At 47.4% G+C, this 18537-nt stretch overlaps 2 protein-coding genes across 3 annotated transcripts in view; both read right to left on the bottom strand.

Annotated features, from left to right (window-relative positions):
• The window catches only part of LOC115085947 (oocyte zinc finger protein XlCOF6-like), a 1095473-nt gene that overhangs the window by 1019235 nt on the left and 57701 nt on the right, over positions 1-18537 (bottom strand). The window lies entirely within an intron of this gene.
• The window catches only part of LOC115085948 (oocyte zinc finger protein XlCOF6-like), a 33158-nt gene that overhangs the window by 7815 nt on the left and 6806 nt on the right, over positions 1-18537 (bottom strand). The window contains exons 2-3 of one of the 2 annotated variants that reach the window (XM_029592508.1): positions 14126-14252; positions 4758-4877 (exon numbers count right to left, since the gene is read on the bottom strand). In XM_029592508.1, coding sequence (XP_029448368.1) covers positions 4758-4877; positions 14126-14252 — 247 coding nt within the window. The remainder of the gene's footprint in view (positions 1-4757; positions 4878-14125; positions 14253-18537) is intronic. The other variant, XM_029592509.1, reaches the window with a different exon arrangement.

The raw sequence follows: 18537 nt of genomic DNA, 5'->3' as shown, positions 1-18537 counted from the left end.
AGGAACAGTGCGCAGCTGTATCGCCCCTGGAGGCACCCGAAGGAATGGCTCCTGGCAAGACAAGGCCTGCAGCTCGAAAATTCAATTCGCAAAAAACTTATCACCACCAGAAACACCATTTTCAAGGTCAGTAATCACAATGAAAGGCTACGTATTGGCCAACACCAGATTAAGACTCCACAAGGGTACCGGTAACCACAAGGGAGGAACTCCCCTCAAGAAACGGGCTACATCAGAATGAGACGATAAGGATCACCATTCACCTGAGCCCTGAAACAGGCAAGAGCCACTACCTGTACCTTCAAGGAATTAAGGGCCAATCATCGCAGTAGAATATCCAAGCTTCAACAAGCGAGCCCTCTCAAGGGCCAAACTGTAAGACACAACCGAGTCAGATCTTCGTGAAGGACAGGATCCTGCTGCAAAAGATTCCTGTGTGCCGGAAGACAGGGGGGAGAGTCTACCAGGAGTCCTTGCAGATCTGCATACCGTGGTCTCCTGGGCCAATTCGGTACCACCACAAGTACCATCCCCCTGTGGCTTTTGACCCTCTGAACTATCCTGCCCAACATGGACCACAGGGAAAGGCATACAGCTTGTCCGCCGGCCAGATCTGCACTACAGCATCGATACCCAAGAACTTAGGATCCCTCCTGCAACTGAAAAATTGAGGAACCTTTGCATTGCGAGAAGTCGCCAACAGGTCCAGAACTGGAAGGCCCCAGCAATCCACTATCAGCTGAAACGCCTTGTCCAACAATACCCATTCTCCTGGGTATAGTCTACTGAGAAAGTCTGCTCTTATGTTGTCTTTTCCTGCAATGTTTGAAGCCAAGATCTCCTGATCAAAGATTAAGGGCCAACCCTTTATTCAACCCATCCTGCAAAACAAATTCCAAAATGAGCAGGATCCTAACTGAACGAGGAAGTCATTCCTCGATCCTCACACCAAGCCTCAAACACTTGCCAAACCTAGACATAGGCTAAGGAAGTGGAGAATTTTCAAGCTCACAGCAAAGTGGCAAGCTTTTGGCAGAAAAGCTTTGCCCTGCCTCTTGTCGAACTGAACCCCCAGATACTCCAACGACTGAGATGGCCGAAAACTGCTCCTGGCCAGGTTCACCACCCAACCGAGCTCCTGCAATAGGGAGATCAGCTTGCGAGGACCAGGCGGCTCTCTTCTAGAGACTTGGCCCAAATCAGCTAGTTGTCCAAATACAGGTGGACTAGTATCCCATCCTCTCTCGACTCTGCCGCCACCATCACCGTAACCTTGGAAAAAGTTCTGGGTGTGGTGGCCAGACCATAAGGCAGCGCCCGAAACTGATAATGGCACCCCAACACCGTGAAACGCAGAAACGGTGCCCCAATCAGATGGGAATAAAGAGGTCGGCCTCGGATAGATCCAAGGAGGTCAGAAGTGCCCCCGACTGCACGGCCATCATCACTGAGCGCAATGTTTCCATGTGCAAATGATCACCCGCAAATGACGGTCGATTTCTTTGAGATCCAGGATGGGAAGAAAGGAGCCCTCACATTCTTGGACAAGATGTGGATACTGGGACCACAGCCCTCAGACTGAGGAGCCTCGATAGTGTACGCGCCACGGCCTGCGTCTTCTGTGGGGAGTGGCAGGGAGGCACCATGAACACGTCCCCGAGGAACACTGCAAAACTCCAGCGCATATCCTTCTCGTTTCACCTCCAGGACCCACCGATCCGATGTGATCTCGACCCACCTCTGATAAAAGAGAGAGAGGCGTCCCCCTAGCTCCTCTTCCCAGGGCTGGGTCGGCAAACCTTCATTGGGAGGCCTGGGAGGTTCCACTACCCGAGTCCGCGCCTTGCTTGGGCTGTCTGGGACGAAAGGACTGAGACGTGCCAAAAGGCCAAGTCCTCCGAAAAATTGCCCCCCTGGAGGTACGAAACCGCTTGGAGTCCCTGAGACGACCCCTCATACCAGAGGAATGCAACAACTGCTTATTTCCGGCAACCGAGGAACCGGGGATTCGCCCCTCTTACTGGCCAGGTTCTCTAACTCGTTCCCAAACCAGAGCGAGCCCGTAAAAGGCAATTTCGTAAGACCAATTTCGCAGCCATAACCGACACCTGGCTACTGTTACTGAAGCCTCTCCTCTGCCGAGGTGCGGACCAAATCGCAGCCTGAATCTGCTAAAAAGTCGGCAGCGGGGTCTACAACTGCCCTGGAATTCACTCCAGATTCATCGCTCTCCTGAGAAAGAACAAGAGCGCGCCACCAGGGAGCAAGAAGCAGCGACCCGCAAGGTCATTGCCACTGCCTCAAATGCTCGCTTGAGGATGGCCTCAATCCTTCTATCATGTACGACCTTCAAGGCCGCTCCTCCCTCCATGGGGAGTCATCTGCTGGGAGACGTCACATCTTTAAACACCGTCTTTAAGTTTTTAACTTGTACTTTCTATGGTAAAATTTCTTTTACCGGCCTATCTTCCTTCCAGCTTGTTGCAAGCTTCCAAGTTCTCTCCCCTTGTTGATTGTAATTTTTGACTTATTCCTACTTATTGTTATCTTTCATTTACGTGAATTTGTTACTCTTGTTGTTTTTCCCTTTGTTAAACTGTAAACCGATCCGATATGGTAATTTACTATGAAGGTCGGTATAAAAAACTGTTAAATAAATAAATAAATAAAATCCACTTTGGGAAAATGCCAGCGCTCTCTCACCACTGGATCCAGGGGGGACAGGCCTTCAAAAACCCAACCCCCCTTTAAAATTAGATTCTGGGGCGCCACACTTGAGATCAAGTCTTGAATGGCTTTTTTTTTTTCTTTTTGCACCGATGTGGAATCAGCCCCAGGTGCTCTCAGCACCTTTAACGTCTGGGAAATCAGAGCCATGAATTCTTCTCCATGAAGGAACGCAACGTGGTCCATGTATGGTTCTTAGCTCGGAGAAATGTCCCAATCCTCCAGAGAGGCAGGATCGGTCATCCATACCATCCGGATCCCTATCGGGAAGTCCTGCTGCCAATCCAGGTGTACTCTGGCGCTCAACCGAAATACCAGGCAAGAAGGAGGTCACCACCTGCGACCCTGGCCTGGCAAGATTCTTCGGGGCTGAGGACTGCGCCTGAAGAGAGGTCAGAAGGACCCATGCCAAGGCCAGGGGGGGCAGGAGTCCAGAGCCCATTGAACTACCTTCCCCTGCTGACGACCAGTTAGGGGAGCCCCAAGATCAGGCGACCCTTCCGACAGCCCCCCCCCCACTCCAAACAGTGCCAGGCTGAGATGCCCGAACATGGCACGCCACACACAGGGCAAGGCGCTTTTTTTTTTTTAACTAAAGGCGCCATTCCCAACACTGTGCCGAAATATACGCCCACCTGAGCTCCGACAGGATGCTCGGGGAACCTAACGTGCATAGGAGCACAATTTGGGCGCTCCTATGCTCTTAACTAGGCACCAAATTAGATGCTCAGCTAGGCACTCAACTGGGTGCGCAAGCCAACGCACAAGGCCGCACAGACGGGCACACAAGTCACGATCAGACAGAACCAAAGGGGACGGCATATGGCACACAAAACGCATGCGAAGGCTCTGCCGCGGCCTACGACACAGCAAACCAGCCGAGCCTCGGGGTGGGGCCTGGCCGCAAAGGCTGCTCAACCTGCCAGGCTGCCCCCTCCCCTGAACACCATCGGAGGAGGGAAGGGTCGTCGGACCGCTTGCTGAGCACGGAGACCGGAAGGAGGAAGGCAGGAATCCTAATCAACTCCCCTTCTCTTCTTAAATCAATTTAAAAAAAACCTTTACCTGAGCTCAGTCTGCCCTGGCCGAGCACGAGCAGTTGCATTGCCTCTTCGCCCCATTCATTAGATTTCAGCTTGGAAATGCAAACAAGCAAACCCTGTCTCTCAGTCCCCGGCCTTGCTGATTGCTAGGACTGCTGCCAGACCCAGGACAGGCAACACTGCCTCCCCTGCTCCAGGAGTAATCAGTTGGAGGGGGAGCAGGGGGACAGCAGATTTCTGGCAATTTTCCAGCCTCCCTAAATTAAAACTGGGCAGGCTAAGTAGACTACTGGACAAGGTGGGTCCAGTGCGTCGGAGAGCAATAATGAAACTGCCCATCCTGGTGCAGACCCCATGGGTACGTTTTACCTCTGGTATTTGCAACATTATAGGCATATTTTACTCTGAGGCGGGCCACAGGTGCAACATAGATGCAACGGTTGAGGATATGGGTAAATATTGACAGGAAAAGAGCATGCACAGGGAGGAAAAAGCAATTTCCGGCATTGGTTTTCTCCCCTGCGCTACACATACCCCCAGGAACACCTCCTGTCAATGAGGGGAACAACGCGAGGAATTTTCCCCACAACGAGGGACAGGCAATTTCCAAACAGTTTACAAGGTAAAAAGTCTTTAATGGCTTCCTTTCATTTATTACTTATAAACAGCCAGACCAGAGCAAGCCTGCACAGGGAGAGTTACATCTTCAATCCAATTGCAAAAGACAAAAGCAACAATTAAATCACAGTCCCCACATACACCCCCCAAACTTGCTCTCTTATGCTTTACCATATTCCCTGAGATGGTCTTATGGCAACCGGATGAGGAAAGGGACATCCTGTGGGATTGCCGCCTGTGACAGAAACCCTGTGAGTGATTAAAGCGATCTCCAGAGGAGCTGGTGCAGGGGTCTCTGCAGTTCCCAGCTGCTCCTTCCACTCTTCACCTCAGCAGTTTTACCCCGGTCCCTCTTATTCCTGCACTCACCTGAGCAGCTGCTTCTCCCAGTTTCTCTTTCCTCTGATCCCGGCTCCTCCCTGATGTACGGCTCCTCCCCTCGTTCAATGTGGGAGATAATATCAGGGGTGACGGCCGGAGAACCTGCTCCTGGGGGAAGAACGCAGCATTAGGTTTCCCATAATCACTCTGCTGTAATTCGCCTAAATTTAAGACACATAAACGTTTCCAACATAAAGATATTTGCTGTCTTCAATAAATAAAAATGTTCAAACCAGAAGAGGCCCTACACAGAGTTCATATTTTATGCCCAATTTGTGCAAAACTGAGAGTCAAAACTATATAGTGATTTACTAACAAAGAGGTCAATATTCACAAGATAACTCATGTTACCTGGCTAAGTGCCGAGACTACGAAATCCCCAGTACTTATCTGGTTAACTTCTAACTCTCAAATTAGCCAAATAAATAAAGGGTGTTCCAGGACACAGACAAGTTAGCCGATTAACTTACCTGGCTAACACCAACATTAGGAATTAGCCAAATAAGTTAAATCGGTTATCTCTAAATGTGACTGAGAGCAAGTCTAAAATTCCCCAGCCACGCTTCCCCTCCCGTCCCAATCCCTCTGAAAGGGTTCAGGACCTGCCAAATCCCCTTCACCCATCCACTCCCCGATTCATCATTAATTTTCCAAAATTAGCCTTCTACTGCCGCCCTTCCTACTTCTTCACCCCACCTCGCTAACCTTCCCACCCTCCCGATACCTCGCGCAATGTTAATCTTCAGTCGGGGTGGAGGTAAGTTGGTATTGATCCTGCCAGGTAACCTTAAATTTAACTGGCAATAGGTTTCACGTTATCCATCTAAAGTTAGGCAGATAACTCTAATCGGGGATATCCAGTGGGACATTTATCTCGCCGAATATCTAGAAGAATATAATTGTTTCAAATAAGTCTTAATGGAAAATCAGTCTATAAATAAGTTGCCAACTAGTGGTTGTATTGACAAACTGTAGTTGCAAATTAGTGTTTTAACACAGAATATAACCTTTGATCTGATTGGTCAAATGTAAGGCAGGAAGCTGCGCATTGTGGGAATTTAGCTTCACTCTCTATGTTCACAGCCTCTCCCAATTAAGCCTGGAGCTCCCCGTTACCTGCCTCCCTAATTCCCCACAGACAGCGGTTCCCATCTAAGCCTGAAGCTCCTGTAACCTGTTTCTCTATTTCAGTGTTTCCCAACCTTGTGAAGCCCAAGGCCTTCCTACAAAAATGTTGTGTGGCACATCACCCTCCATGGAGAGGCCGCATAGGTCAAAAGAAGAAATAGAGCAGCACCGAGCCCCACCAGTCTCGCTTCCAAATTTTAAAACAAAGGGAGAGAGGGGGCCAAGACCCCAATGGAATCATCACAATGAGCCACTTCCCCTTATATATAAGTGCACAAGAAGGGAGAAGCTGGCGTGAGGCGGGCAGCCGGCTGTGGCTCCCAGAGCTCCTCCACTGCGGCTGCTCCCAACGTGAAGAATGACTCCCATCCAGTGCTCGGTGCAGGCCCTCCCTGTCCCACTCAGCCTGGGATAAGGCAGGACTCAGAGGAGGAAGCTCAGAAGGGAGATGAGGAGGTACGGTGTCCACTGTGCGTGTGCCGCACAAAGCAGATGCCAACATGTCTTCAACTTCTTTGGGTAGAAGTAGTGATCAGAGAGAGCTCAACATCCATGCCATCAGTTTGAGAGAGAAAGAGGTTCAATAAGGTTATGTCAGCCCTAAGAGGGATCGGGGGGCTGACGGACAACTGGGCAAGGTATGAGAACCACACTTGTCTGGGCCATGCTAGTGCATGCAATAAGTATCAAGTGAGTCCGCTCTTTGAGCATTTTTTGCACTTTCCTGGCAATTAGGATAAACGATGGAAAAAGGGTACATGACTCCTGCATTCCAGTTGAGCGGAAAAGTGTCCAGAGTGGACTGGAGTTTCCTTGGAAGAGTGGAACAAAATCTTTCCATTTTCCCCTGATGTAAATAAGTCGATCTTTAGATGTCCCCAAAAGTCAAACAGTTTGTCTGCTACTGATTGATGCAGGGAACACTTGTGAAGATAAAACACCCTGCTGAGATGATCTGCTAATATGCTGGAAAGACCCAGAAGTTAGTTCGCTTGCAGGAAGACTTGGTGGTCACAAGTCCACTCTCAATTCATAGCCTCCTGACAGAGGCTCCATTATCCTATGCCTCTATTTATCGACTTAAAACAGTGGTCCCCAACCCTGTCCTGGGGGCCCACCAGCCAGTTGGGTTTTCACGATATGCATGAGCGAAAATTTGCATGTGATGGAGGCAGTGCATGCAAATTTTCTCTCATGTAAACTCATTGTGGATATCCTGAAAACCCGACTCTGGCCGAGTTTCGCTCAACGAGCTGCCTCAGGGGCTTAAGAGCCACCTAAATTGGCACCATCACGAACACATTATTACAGAAAAGCATGAATATCTCGTATGCTACAGTTGCATATTAGAGAAATATTCATCAGCAGAAACAAACTGCTGTGAGCAGCAGTTTGTTTCTGCTGATGAATATTTCTCTAATATCACCCCCGTCAAACTGATGGCATGGATGTTGAGCTCTCTCTGATCACTTCTTCTACCCAAAGAAGTTGAAGACATGTTGGCATCTGCTTTGTGCGGCACACGCACAGTGGACACCGTATCTCCTCATCTCCCTTCTGAGCTTCCTCCTTTGAGTCCTGCCTTATCCCAGGCTGAGTGAGACAGGGAGAGGGCCTGCACCGAGCACTGGATGGGAGCCATTCTCAGTGTTAGAAGCAGCCGCAGTGGAGGAGCTCTGGGAGCCACAGCTGGCTGCATACATCACACCAGCTTCTTCCTTCTTGTGCACTTATATATATATATATATATCATTGTGATGCTCACAGCAGTTTGTTTCTGCTGATGAATATTTCTCTAATATGCAACTGTAGCATACGAGATATTCATGCTGTTCTGTAATAATGTGTTCGTGATGGTGCCAGTTTAGGTGGCTCTTAAGCCCCTGAGGCAGCTCGTTGAGCGAAACTCGGCCAGAGTCGGGCAAGATTCAATAAAGTCCTAATTTACCGATCCATTTCCTCGTGTTCATTGCTATCAGCCATCTTGGATCGGCTTCCGGTTTGTTTCTTGGGACTATCCTGAAAACCCGACTGGCTAGTGGGCCCCCAGACAGGGTTGGGGACCACCGACTTAAAACATGGCTACTTGGTTATAGGTTTGGCTGGATATTCTCCTTCCCTGGAGAAGATGCAAGAAAGCGCTCAGATGTGTCTGCTTGCTTGCTTTAGCAGAATGAGTAAAAACAGTGGTTCCACTGATGATCAGGTTTCCCAAGTTCAGAAAGGACCAGTGTGTGCTCCTCATCCTTTGGTGGACACATCTGTTGCTAACGTGACTTGATGGGGAAGCAGACTAAGGAGGGCTCCCCTCCCTAAATTGTTCAGATTCCATCCACCACTGAAGTTCTCTCTTCATTTCCTGCGAGACATTCATCAGAGTTAACAAATGTTGAGTTAACTGGTCCCATCGGGCATGGTGGCCCTATTGGAGGATGTGCATGTGGAGGCAGGTTAGAGAAACCACATGAACCACTGCTGCCATGGTCCAGGAGAACTAACATTTCCTTAGCTGTCATGTGATCCATTTGTATCAACCGTTGAGCCAGGGATCTGAGACGGCACGCTTGATCTATTGGGGGGAAAAGCTTTCTCTTCTAGAGAGTCTATCCATGCCCTGATGAATTTAAATTTTCTGGGAAGGAATCAGATTCAATTTCTTGAAATTGACAATGACACCCAGTGACTGAAGGAGTTGGACTGTCTTCTGGGAAGCGTACGTTACTAACCAGCCACTCAGGTAAGGGAAAACAAAGATGCCTTGAAGATCCTTGGTGCTGCTGACAGCCTGAAGGGGAGCAGCTTGTAATGGTAGTGAGATTTATTTATTTATTTATTTATTTATTTAAAAAGTATTTATATACCGTTTTTTAAAAAAGAAATTTTATCAAAAACGGTTCACAGATTTAAAACCAAAAATAAAATAATCAAAATAAAATGGAATTTTTAAACTTTACATAAAAATTGGTAATAACTAGACAGAATGCTAGTATATAAGGTTATTAAAAATATAAAAAGTTTGGAACCATGGGCTTATTGTTTTGGGGGAAAAGGGGAAAAAGGGGGGAAGGGGAACGGGAGGAGGAAGGGGAAGTGGGAGAAATAGAGCGTAAAAATTATATGAGATAAAGGGAAGAAGGGAGAAGGGTATGATAGTTGGAAACGTGTGAATGAGCAGGTATGTTGTAGTTATGTGTAGTATAAATGGGATTGTAATGGGTGTAACTATGTTTAAGAGGGTAATTTCGGTATTGATGATTAAGTTTAATTAGAAGACGTGTTGAATGCAAGTTGAAAAAGATATGTTTTGAGAGATTTTTTGAAATGTGCAGGGTTGGATATCGAGCGAAGATGGTTTGGTAAAGTGTTCCAAAGTGTTGGACCGGCTATTGAAAAGGCTCTTTTTCTAGTGAGGTCTAATCTGGCTTGTTTAGGAGAAGGGATATCTAGTAAATTTTGGTTAAGTGATCTTAAGTGTCGCGTCAGTTTGTATATGCGCAGTATTGAACAAAGCCAGGTAGAAGTATGATTATGGTTATGAATTAAACTATGGATAATAGAGAGAATTTTGTATTTTATTCTGAACTTTATGGGTAACCAGTGTAATGATTGTAGAATAGGGGTGATATGATGACGTAAAGATGTTCTGGTTAGTATCCGGGCTGCAGAGTTTTGGATCAGTTGAAGGGGGTATAGTGAAGAGTCTGACAATCCTAGGAAGAGAGCATTACAATAGTCTAAGCCAGAGAAGATTAAGGATTGAAGAATGGTTCTGTAATCTCGGTAAAATAGTAGAGGACGAAGATGTTTTAACAGACGTAGTTTGAAAAACGATTTTTTTTGTAAGTGAGGATATGTGTTGTTTTAGAGAAAGATCTGAATTAATGTTAACACCTAGGCTTATAGCAGAGCGTGTTATGGGGATAGTGACATTATTGATTATAAGATGTGATGGTGGACCTAATGAAGAATCAGAGATGGAAGTTAAGTATACGAGCTCAGTTTTTGCTGGATTCAGTTTTAATCGATTGTGGGAGAGCCAAGAGTTGATTGTAGATAAGTATAGAGAAACTAAAGATAGAGTGTCTGACCAGGATGATTTATATGGGACAAAAAATTGGATGTCGTCTGCATAAATTTTGAACTGAAGATTAAGAGAGGATAGAATGTAGCATAAAGGAAGTAGATATATGTTGAACAGAATAGGAGAAAGAGATGAGCCCTGAGGAACGCCGGAATTAATGATATATGGGGAAGAGCAGTGCTGACTATAATTGACTTGTTGAGGTCGGTTGGAGAGGAAGGATGTAAACCAGTTCAAAACTGTACCTGTGATGCCTATGTTTTGAAGACCTGAAATGAGTATCTGATGATTAATGGTATCGAATGCTGCTGATATATCTAAGAAAACTATAATGTAGTCTGTATATGAGTCGAATGCACGGAAAAAAGTATCAAAAGAGGATAGAAGAAGTGTTTCTGTGGAATGACCTTTTCTAAATCCATGTTGATTAATATGAAGAATATTGTGCTCTGTAAGAAAATCGGTTAACTGATGGAGTACTACAGATGATTCCACTATAAAGCGTAGATAGTGTCAATGGGTATATGTGAGCTTCCGTGTCCTTCAGCTCCAGGGCACACATCCAACCTCCAATCTGAATGAAAGGTAGGATGGAATACAGGGAGTTCATTTTGAATTCCTCCCATAGGCTCTTGTTCAGAATTTGTAAATCCAGGATGAGTCCCAATCCCCCAGATTTCTTAGGGATAAGGAAATAGCAGGAGTAGAACCCCTGGCCATGTTGGTCGGGCGATACAGTTTTTTTGCCCACTGTCGGGAGAAGCAACTCCGCCTCCAGGCAGAGTTGAGAGGAGCGAGATAGATTCAGATGGAAGGCTGAACAACTGGGAAGCATTGGAAGCTGGGAGAAATGCAAGCAGCAACCAGATTCCACAATCTGTAGTACCCAGAGGTTCTTGGTGATTCTGCACCACTCCTCTACATAGAGGTAAATTCTCCCCCCTACTGAAGGAGCCGGGTTCTGGACTTCAAGACTGGTCAAAAACTGAGCCCAAATTTGGTGTGGGACAATAGCATCGTTTTTGGCTGACATCTCTCATGCTGTCATCCCCAGGCTGGAAGTTATTGACGTGGCAGCATAGGTGGAGCATTATACCACTGAAATTACCAGAAAGGGAATCTCTGGAAACAGGATCACTTAAAGAAAAGTAGGGGCACCTTGATGATTGTCATTCAGATACCATCGAGAGAGACTAGACCACCATGTGCTGCTCCTTGATCTGGGCACCATTTCCCGAGCTTGACTCCGAAGAGGAGATATCCAGTCCAGGGGGATAGCTGCCAATTTTTGTGGACATCGACACACAAACTGTTGGCCCTTAGCCAAGCCATTTGACGAGTTCCAATGGATGCCGATGATGAATGGGCTGTAGTATCGAACGACTTGTATATGGAGCAAGTGAGGTGGCATATGCGTTCTTCTGTATCCAGAAGCACCCGTGTCACCTGGGCCTAACATCAGTTTCAGATTCTGAATGCAATCATATAACTATTGCATCATACAGAATTAATGCACAACAATGTGGGCATTAAGCATTGAGCTCTGGAAAACCGTTTTCCCAAAATTATCTATCAGCCTAGGATTTTTGCATGCCGGAGTACTGGAGAATATCCTTGCTTTCTTAGCCCACTTTAATGCCGACACCACAGCATCCAATCGATAAAGCAGCTGCACCACCCCAAACCCCGGGTTTTTTCGGGCTCTGTATTTTAGATCTGGTTTTCTGGCTACCGGGGCACAGGAAATTGGATTTTCTTGTCTGTAATTCCTGAAGGATCCAGTGTATTGGAATTGCTGCAGGTTCCACTGGCGTGTTTAGGATCTGGAGAACGCAAGAGACTTCTCTGCGGAGATCCTTTACAAAATGTTGACGCCCATTTTGGAGGTTCAGATAGGGGGGGGCCAAAGAAATTCCTTTTGATCCCTCCTCCGAATAGAGGGGTGAAGTGACACTGACCTAGGATCTCAATGATGATGCAGGTTACTGAGGTGGGTTCCTTGGTCATCTCCGAGGGGAATATTTCTGAGCAGCTTCCTCCGACGGGACTTTGCTGTGAGAGAATGGTGAGCAGGATGAATTAGCTCCGCTCAAGGGGGATCTTGGTGCAGAGGAAAAAGGGACTCCCCTCTTGCAGGAGCAAATTCGACACTGGAGAGGAGAGGTTGAGGAGTGCCCTCCTTGTCCTTAGCCACTAGGGAGGCAAAAAAGGTTTTCACCAAGCCTGCAACTTGGTCTAACGGCTTTGTGCCCTCTGATTAGGCACTGGGGGTAGAACATCATCTTCTGAGACCAGAAGAGGTTCCTCTGGAGAGCCCCCTGGACTCTGTAGTTGTCCTGAAGGGCGCATGCAGATTAGGGGCACCACTGAACAGATAGGATCTGGCATCTCCAGATGAAGACTTTACTCTAGAAGTCTTGATGGTGATATTGCCCTGGAGATAGGAAGTGGTAAATGGAACATGTCCCCTTCCCATTGCTCCTTCCCACCCAGAATGTGCCAATGGAATTAAACGACAGTTGCCCTTATTTAAGAAATAGCTGTGTCAGAAGCACTGAGGACTGGCTCCCAGCCCTGACGTCAACAGGGCCAAGGGAAGCAGCATCACTAGTGCCAAGGCTTGATATATCGAAGGCATTGGGGCTCAATGCATTGACGGTATTGGGGTCCGATGCTTGTCCGATAGCTCCAGGGATCAATGTACGAGTGGCGCATCGACAACGCTGAGACTCTGTGCATCGATAGTGTTGATTCATTGGCAAAGATTTGTACCGCTGTCTCCATGAATGCCACGTCTTCTTTTTTGGCTTGCCCAGAGCCCTGTGGTGCCCCCTAGGGGCTCACAGCCACTGAGGAGGACATTTTCACTGCTTACTGGACCCCAGGGTGGAGGGGCCTAAAGCCTGCTCCAAAGTGGGCGAAGGCCTGCTCAAGGAGCCCCTGCTCATCTCAGCAGGTGGGAAGCTGGAAGAGGCTCCACTCCAGGAGGACCGACTGTGGCTTTTTACTTCCCTGTGCAACTCCTCCATCTTACAGGCCCACGATGGTAACAGGTGGATCGTGACTGGGCCCAAGACACCAATAACAGATGTTACGCTAGATGGTGAGAGACATCGTTTTGCCACACATGCGAACCTTAAGAGCTGCTGAGAGCGGCCTTCTTTTTTTTTTTTTTTGTAAGTAGCATTGAAAAGTGCTGCAAGGCAGCTGCTGAGGCAGTGAGACGAGGCAAGGCAAAGTAATGGAAAAAAATTAAGAAAATTCCAAAAGGAGCTAGTAAAATGAATCAAGAAAAAACTGAAAGAAGGGAACATATATCCATGCTGTAGCACGAGGCAGCGCCAGCACGGGAACTCCCGCACATACACAGTAGAACAAAAGCTCCATTAGCTAAGACAGAAGGGTCCGTTTGATGCTTTCGGCTGACACCACCACCACTTGTCATGGCTGAATTCGGCCCTGCTTTGAGGGAGAAATCTGCTTCTCTCTTATCTCCCTGATGACAGCCTGGGAAAGTCATGGCTTCCACTATGCCAAGTCTCAGGGATTGCAACTATATACAAATGTGTCTCCATGTCTGTCAGATACAGTGGTAGGGAAGGAAGGGTTGCCGAGTATTGAATTAAGTTTGGAATCTATGCTTATCAACCAAGGATGAAAGAGAACCTGTGAGAAAGACCAGAAGTATTAACTATAAAAAGAGACATTATTCTACAAGCAGAGAAGCTTCTATTACTAACAGTTTGGATATATCCTTAGCAGTAGACAGGAATAACTGGGCAGACTGGATGGAATTGGTCTTCTTCTGCTGTCATCTACTATGAAACTATGCAAAGTGATTACTACAGCACTGGTTCACTTTCTCACTTTCTTACCAAATCACAGTAAGTATTACTTAGGGAATAGCCACTGCTATTAATTGCATCAGTAGCATGGGATCTTCTTAGTGTTTGGGTAATTGCCAGGTTCTTGTGGCCTGGTTTGGCCTCTGTTGGAAACAGAATGCTGGGCTTGATGGTCCCTTGGTCTGACCCAGTATGGCAATTTCTTATGTTCTTAAGAAAACCTCAAATTCAGAATTACATTATTATTTTTTTTTTTTTAGCGTAGCCAAGGGCTCCTAATAAAACATAAAATTCTTCCTTACCCAATGAGATCAGCAACTGATAATTCTCCCTTATCACATCCTTGTAAAGCTCCTTCTGCTGTTTTTCTAAATATTCCCACTCATCCTGGGAGAAATAGACAGCGATGTCCTCAAAGGTTACTGGGACCTGAAACACAAACCAGGAACACTCAGCACCTTCTGCATCCCCTCCATCAGGAGACCTCCCAGCGCTGGGGCTCAGCAGGGCAGGGAGAGAGTTTTCCATGTGTTTGAAAGTCACAGGGAGAGAACAAGAGTTATTATTCTGCTTTCACACTCTCCAGAACAGCGGCACCAGCGAACACTCAGATTACGTCATTTCTAGTTAGAAAAATCAAAATCTTAAAGATACTCTTTCTTATTTTGACTTTTATTTCATTCCTGAAGTGATCTCATTGATCAAAGGACGAGGCTCCTAATTGTTATCCCAGTAAATTATTTTTTAGTATATAATACACATTAACAAAACTCAGAAAGGAGACCTGGGAATAAAACTAAAGAAAGAGAGAAAAAAAAAGGAGTAATTTAGTATTTCAAAGCCTTTAATCATTTCCTCTTATTAATTAATATACAGTATAAGGAACCGTTTTATCAGAAAAGTTTGCTTCAGAGTAGTTTTTGTGTAAAGGGGCCTCCCGGTGGTTCTGAAGCAGCTGCTGTGCTCTGCCTTGTGGAGAACATGGGTTCAATTCTAAGGTCAAGTCTTCGGGTCCCTGTGCTAGCCAGGGCTAAGGTGGCTGCAGAGGTGGTGCTCACAGTCCCTGTGGAGGAGACTCCCAGTCATCACACTACGGTGACATCTAGGAGGCAGTAATCAAAATTACCCACATGGTTGCAAACTCCACGGAAACGTTTTCCTGCAGGGTTGACACCAACAATCAAAATAATTTGATTTGATTTATCTATCAGCCTCTAGAGACAGGAAAAAGAAATTGGGAATATAAAGAACATAGCCTCATTTTAAAAGTTAAATTCACACGTAAATTTGTGGAAATGGTTTCACAAGTCACCAGCTGAGTCACACATTCAGATGGACTCACATTCCCCAATAGCTGAAGGAGGAAGTGACATCAACGCATGTAATGGCAGCCTCACTCTGCAGTTCCCGACCTAATCCGTGATCATCCTTAATAATGAAGGGCATAACGTGTGTTTGTGTGGGCCTATTGTGAAGGATTGGCTTGTGAGCTAACGGATGGTGTCCTAGAAGAAAAATGTGGACCTTAAAACAGTGCTCTTTTGCGAGTGTACTGACGCAAGGCGCAGAAGGCCCGGGTGATGATGCAGTCACGGATGGTGTCGATACAGAAACTGAGGTAGGCCTGCTTAATGGTGCAGCGGGTGACGCTCCTTCCCAATCCAAATTTCAAACCTGGTTTAAAAGACCTTCATTGTAACATGCTGGCAATTAAAGAGGAAACCGTAAACACAGCTGCTGAGATGAAAGGTGATATACTCAAGCCGAGGAGGCCGAGACAAGAGTTGAAGAGCAAGCTGGGGAGACGACAGAGCTATTTGGCATGTGAAAAGCTCTCTCTCTCATACTCGGATCTTAGTGCTAGTTTGGAAGATCTGGAGAATCGTTCAAGAGCAAACTTGCGATTCAGGGGGGGCATATAATTTGGCGATTGTTTTCATGTGATGGACAGTATCTGCCCCATGATCTTGGGCTCTGATAATCAGGAGGCTGAAATACCGCCAGTAAAGCTTGAATGGGCCCATCTATTTCTGGGAACTCCCAGGGGAAACCTCCCCCAAGGACATAGCAGCTTGTTTCCACAGCTTTCCTATAAAAGAGAAAAGTTAATGGCACAAGCCCATAAAAATGGCTCGATTTCATGGAAAGGGCACAGAATAGACGTTTTTCAGGACTATATGCAAGAAGAGGGAATTTAAGGATGTAATCTTTGTTCTGCGCAATTGGAATATGCAATGCCAGTGGCTGTTTCGCCGTCAAGGGAGTCACGTCGAGAGTACAAACTGTGGCTGAGGCAGCTCAGATTTTGGGAGTTGCCGGGCTGGAGGTTCCCAAGGCTCCAAAGGGTGTGCGGGAGATGACGGCGATGTGCGTTGGAGAGATCCCGCTCTAGATGGCAGTGTGTAGCCAACAGTGTTTGAAGGATGAAGCGTCAATATGGAGGGATCTCTTCCATCATTTAAGGAGGCTCCAGTGTGAAAAAGACTTGTGTACTTCTTGTTGGTTAATTTTCAGGGTATCCGGATATCCTGAGTCCCTTAGGGGCGGATTTTAAAACCCCTGCGCGCCGGCGCGCGTAAAGCCCCGGGACGCGCGTAAGTCCCGGGGCTTTCGAAACGGGGAGGGAGGGGGCGTTCCCGAAACGATGCGGCGTTTCGGGGGCGGGCCCGGGACGTGGCGCCGACCCGGGGGCGTGGTCGAGGCCTCCGGACCACGCCCCGGGACCGGAGGACGGAGCGGGGCTGCCGGCGACGCGCGCAAAGTTACGCCTGCTTTCAGCAGGCGTAACTTTGCCGACAAAGGTAAGGGGGGAGTTTAGATAGGGCCGGGGGGGTGGGTTAGGTAGGGGAAGGGAGGGGAAGGTGGGGGGAGGGCGAAGAAAAGTTCCTTCCGAGGCCGCTCCGAAATCGGAGCGGCCTCGGAGGGAACAGGCAGGCCGCGCTGGGCTCGGCGTGCGCAGGTTGCACAAATGTGCACCCCCTTGCGCGCGCCGACCCCGGATTTTATAAGATACTCGCGGCTATGCGCGTATCTTATAAAATCTGGTGTACTTTTGTTCGCGCCGGTGGCGCGAACAAAAGTACCAGCAGTACCAGCGCGCATATTGTTTTAAAATCCGCCCCTTAGGGAGTTTCACTTTACGCTTGATTGTTTCTATTATTATGTGAGAGGATGTGATATGCAGATTTCAACGTATTTACCGTTAAGATATTTCTAGGATCTTGACACAGGTTACGTTGTTGTCATTCCTTATAGAGGAGAGTCATCACCAAGGGTGATGGATGGTATTGGGGAGGGGCGGGGGGCTTCAGGGATGTGCTTGGGTGGGGGTTTATATTTCAACATAGTATTATGATATGGGATAATTCTGAAAGTGGGTACACTTATTGGGGGTATTTGGTATGGCTCTGAGGTATGTGTCTTATGGGGAGCGGTCATCTTATCAATGGGCACTCTGAAAAATATTGCATTAAACTCTATGGGGCTGAATTCCCTATGTAAAAGGTGACTGTTATGTCAAGAGGTCAAAAATTTCAAGGCCACTATTATATTCTGCCAAGAGGCATCTCAAATGAGGGTGTTTTATGCTCCAAGTTGTTTCCTCAACAATATTTGGCCCCGGTGACAGTAAGACACAAATATTGTGGGGGTGGGAATCTTGTTCTCTAACCATCTAGTGGTGGATGTAAAAGCAACTATAAAAGACACAGAGGGGTAGATTTTCTAAATCTACGTGCGCGTGTACTTTTGTTCGTGCACCAGGTGCGAACAAAAGTACGCCGGATTTTATAAGATACGCGCGTAGCCGCGCGTATCTTATAAAATCCGGGGTCGGCGCGCGCAAGGGGGTGCACAATTGTGCAACTTGCGCGTGCTGCCCGTTCCCTCCGAGGCCACTGCGAAATTGGAGCAGCCTCGGAGGGAACTTTCCTTCTACCCCCCCGCACCTTTCCCTCCCTTCCCCTACCTAACCCACCCCCCCGGCCCTATCTAACCCTTCCCCCTACCTTTGTTGGCAAAGTTACGCCGGCCGGAGGCGTAACTCTACGCGCACCAGCGGGCTGCTGGCGCGCCATCACCCGACCTGGGGGCTGGTCCGGAGGCCTCGACCACACCCCCGGGCCGGCGCCACGCCCCAGACACGCCCCCGGAACACCCTGAAAATCGTGCCACCCACTTGGCACGTCCCCGACAAGCCCCCCTTGCGAAGCCCCGGGACTTGCGCGTGCTGCCGAGCCTATGCAAAATAGGCTCGGCACATGCAGGGGGGTTTTAAAAGGGTTACGCGCGTAACCCTTTTAAAATCCGGCCGAGGGGGTAGATATACTGGGGTTAAACTCTATAGGGTTTAAAGGAAATAATGCAAGCTTCTACTGGGAGCCAATGTAATTGTTTCAGACTTGACTGACATAATCCCATCTACTGGTTCCCAGCAACACTAGCTGCCGAATTTTCCTGCATTTTTAATCCTTTTCATAGACAAATCGATTTATAGCTTTACAGTAGTCTGATAAATGCTGTGGACAAGTGAAACAGCACTTCCACGGTCCAAATCAAGATGAAGATTTGCCCTGGGTGGACAACGTAGCACCTTGATGTAGCAGCCCTGAAAAAAATTCTGCTTGACACAGGTCAAGGATCTCATTAGCAGATAAATATTGTGTCAACTACTATTCAACACAAGTTACCCTAAAAAGCAGATGTTAGATACCTG

The sequence above is a fragment of the Rhinatrema bivittatum genome, chromosome 2, assembly GCF_901001135.1.
Source record: "Rhinatrema bivittatum chromosome 2, aRhiBiv1.1, whole genome shotgun sequence".
In the NCBI taxonomy this organism is placed as follows: Eukaryota; Metazoa; Chordata; class Amphibia; order Gymnophiona; family Rhinatrematidae; genus Rhinatrema; species Rhinatrema bivittatum.
Note: the sequence above shows the minus strand (reverse complement) of the source record. Positions and strands in the feature narration are given on the sequence as shown.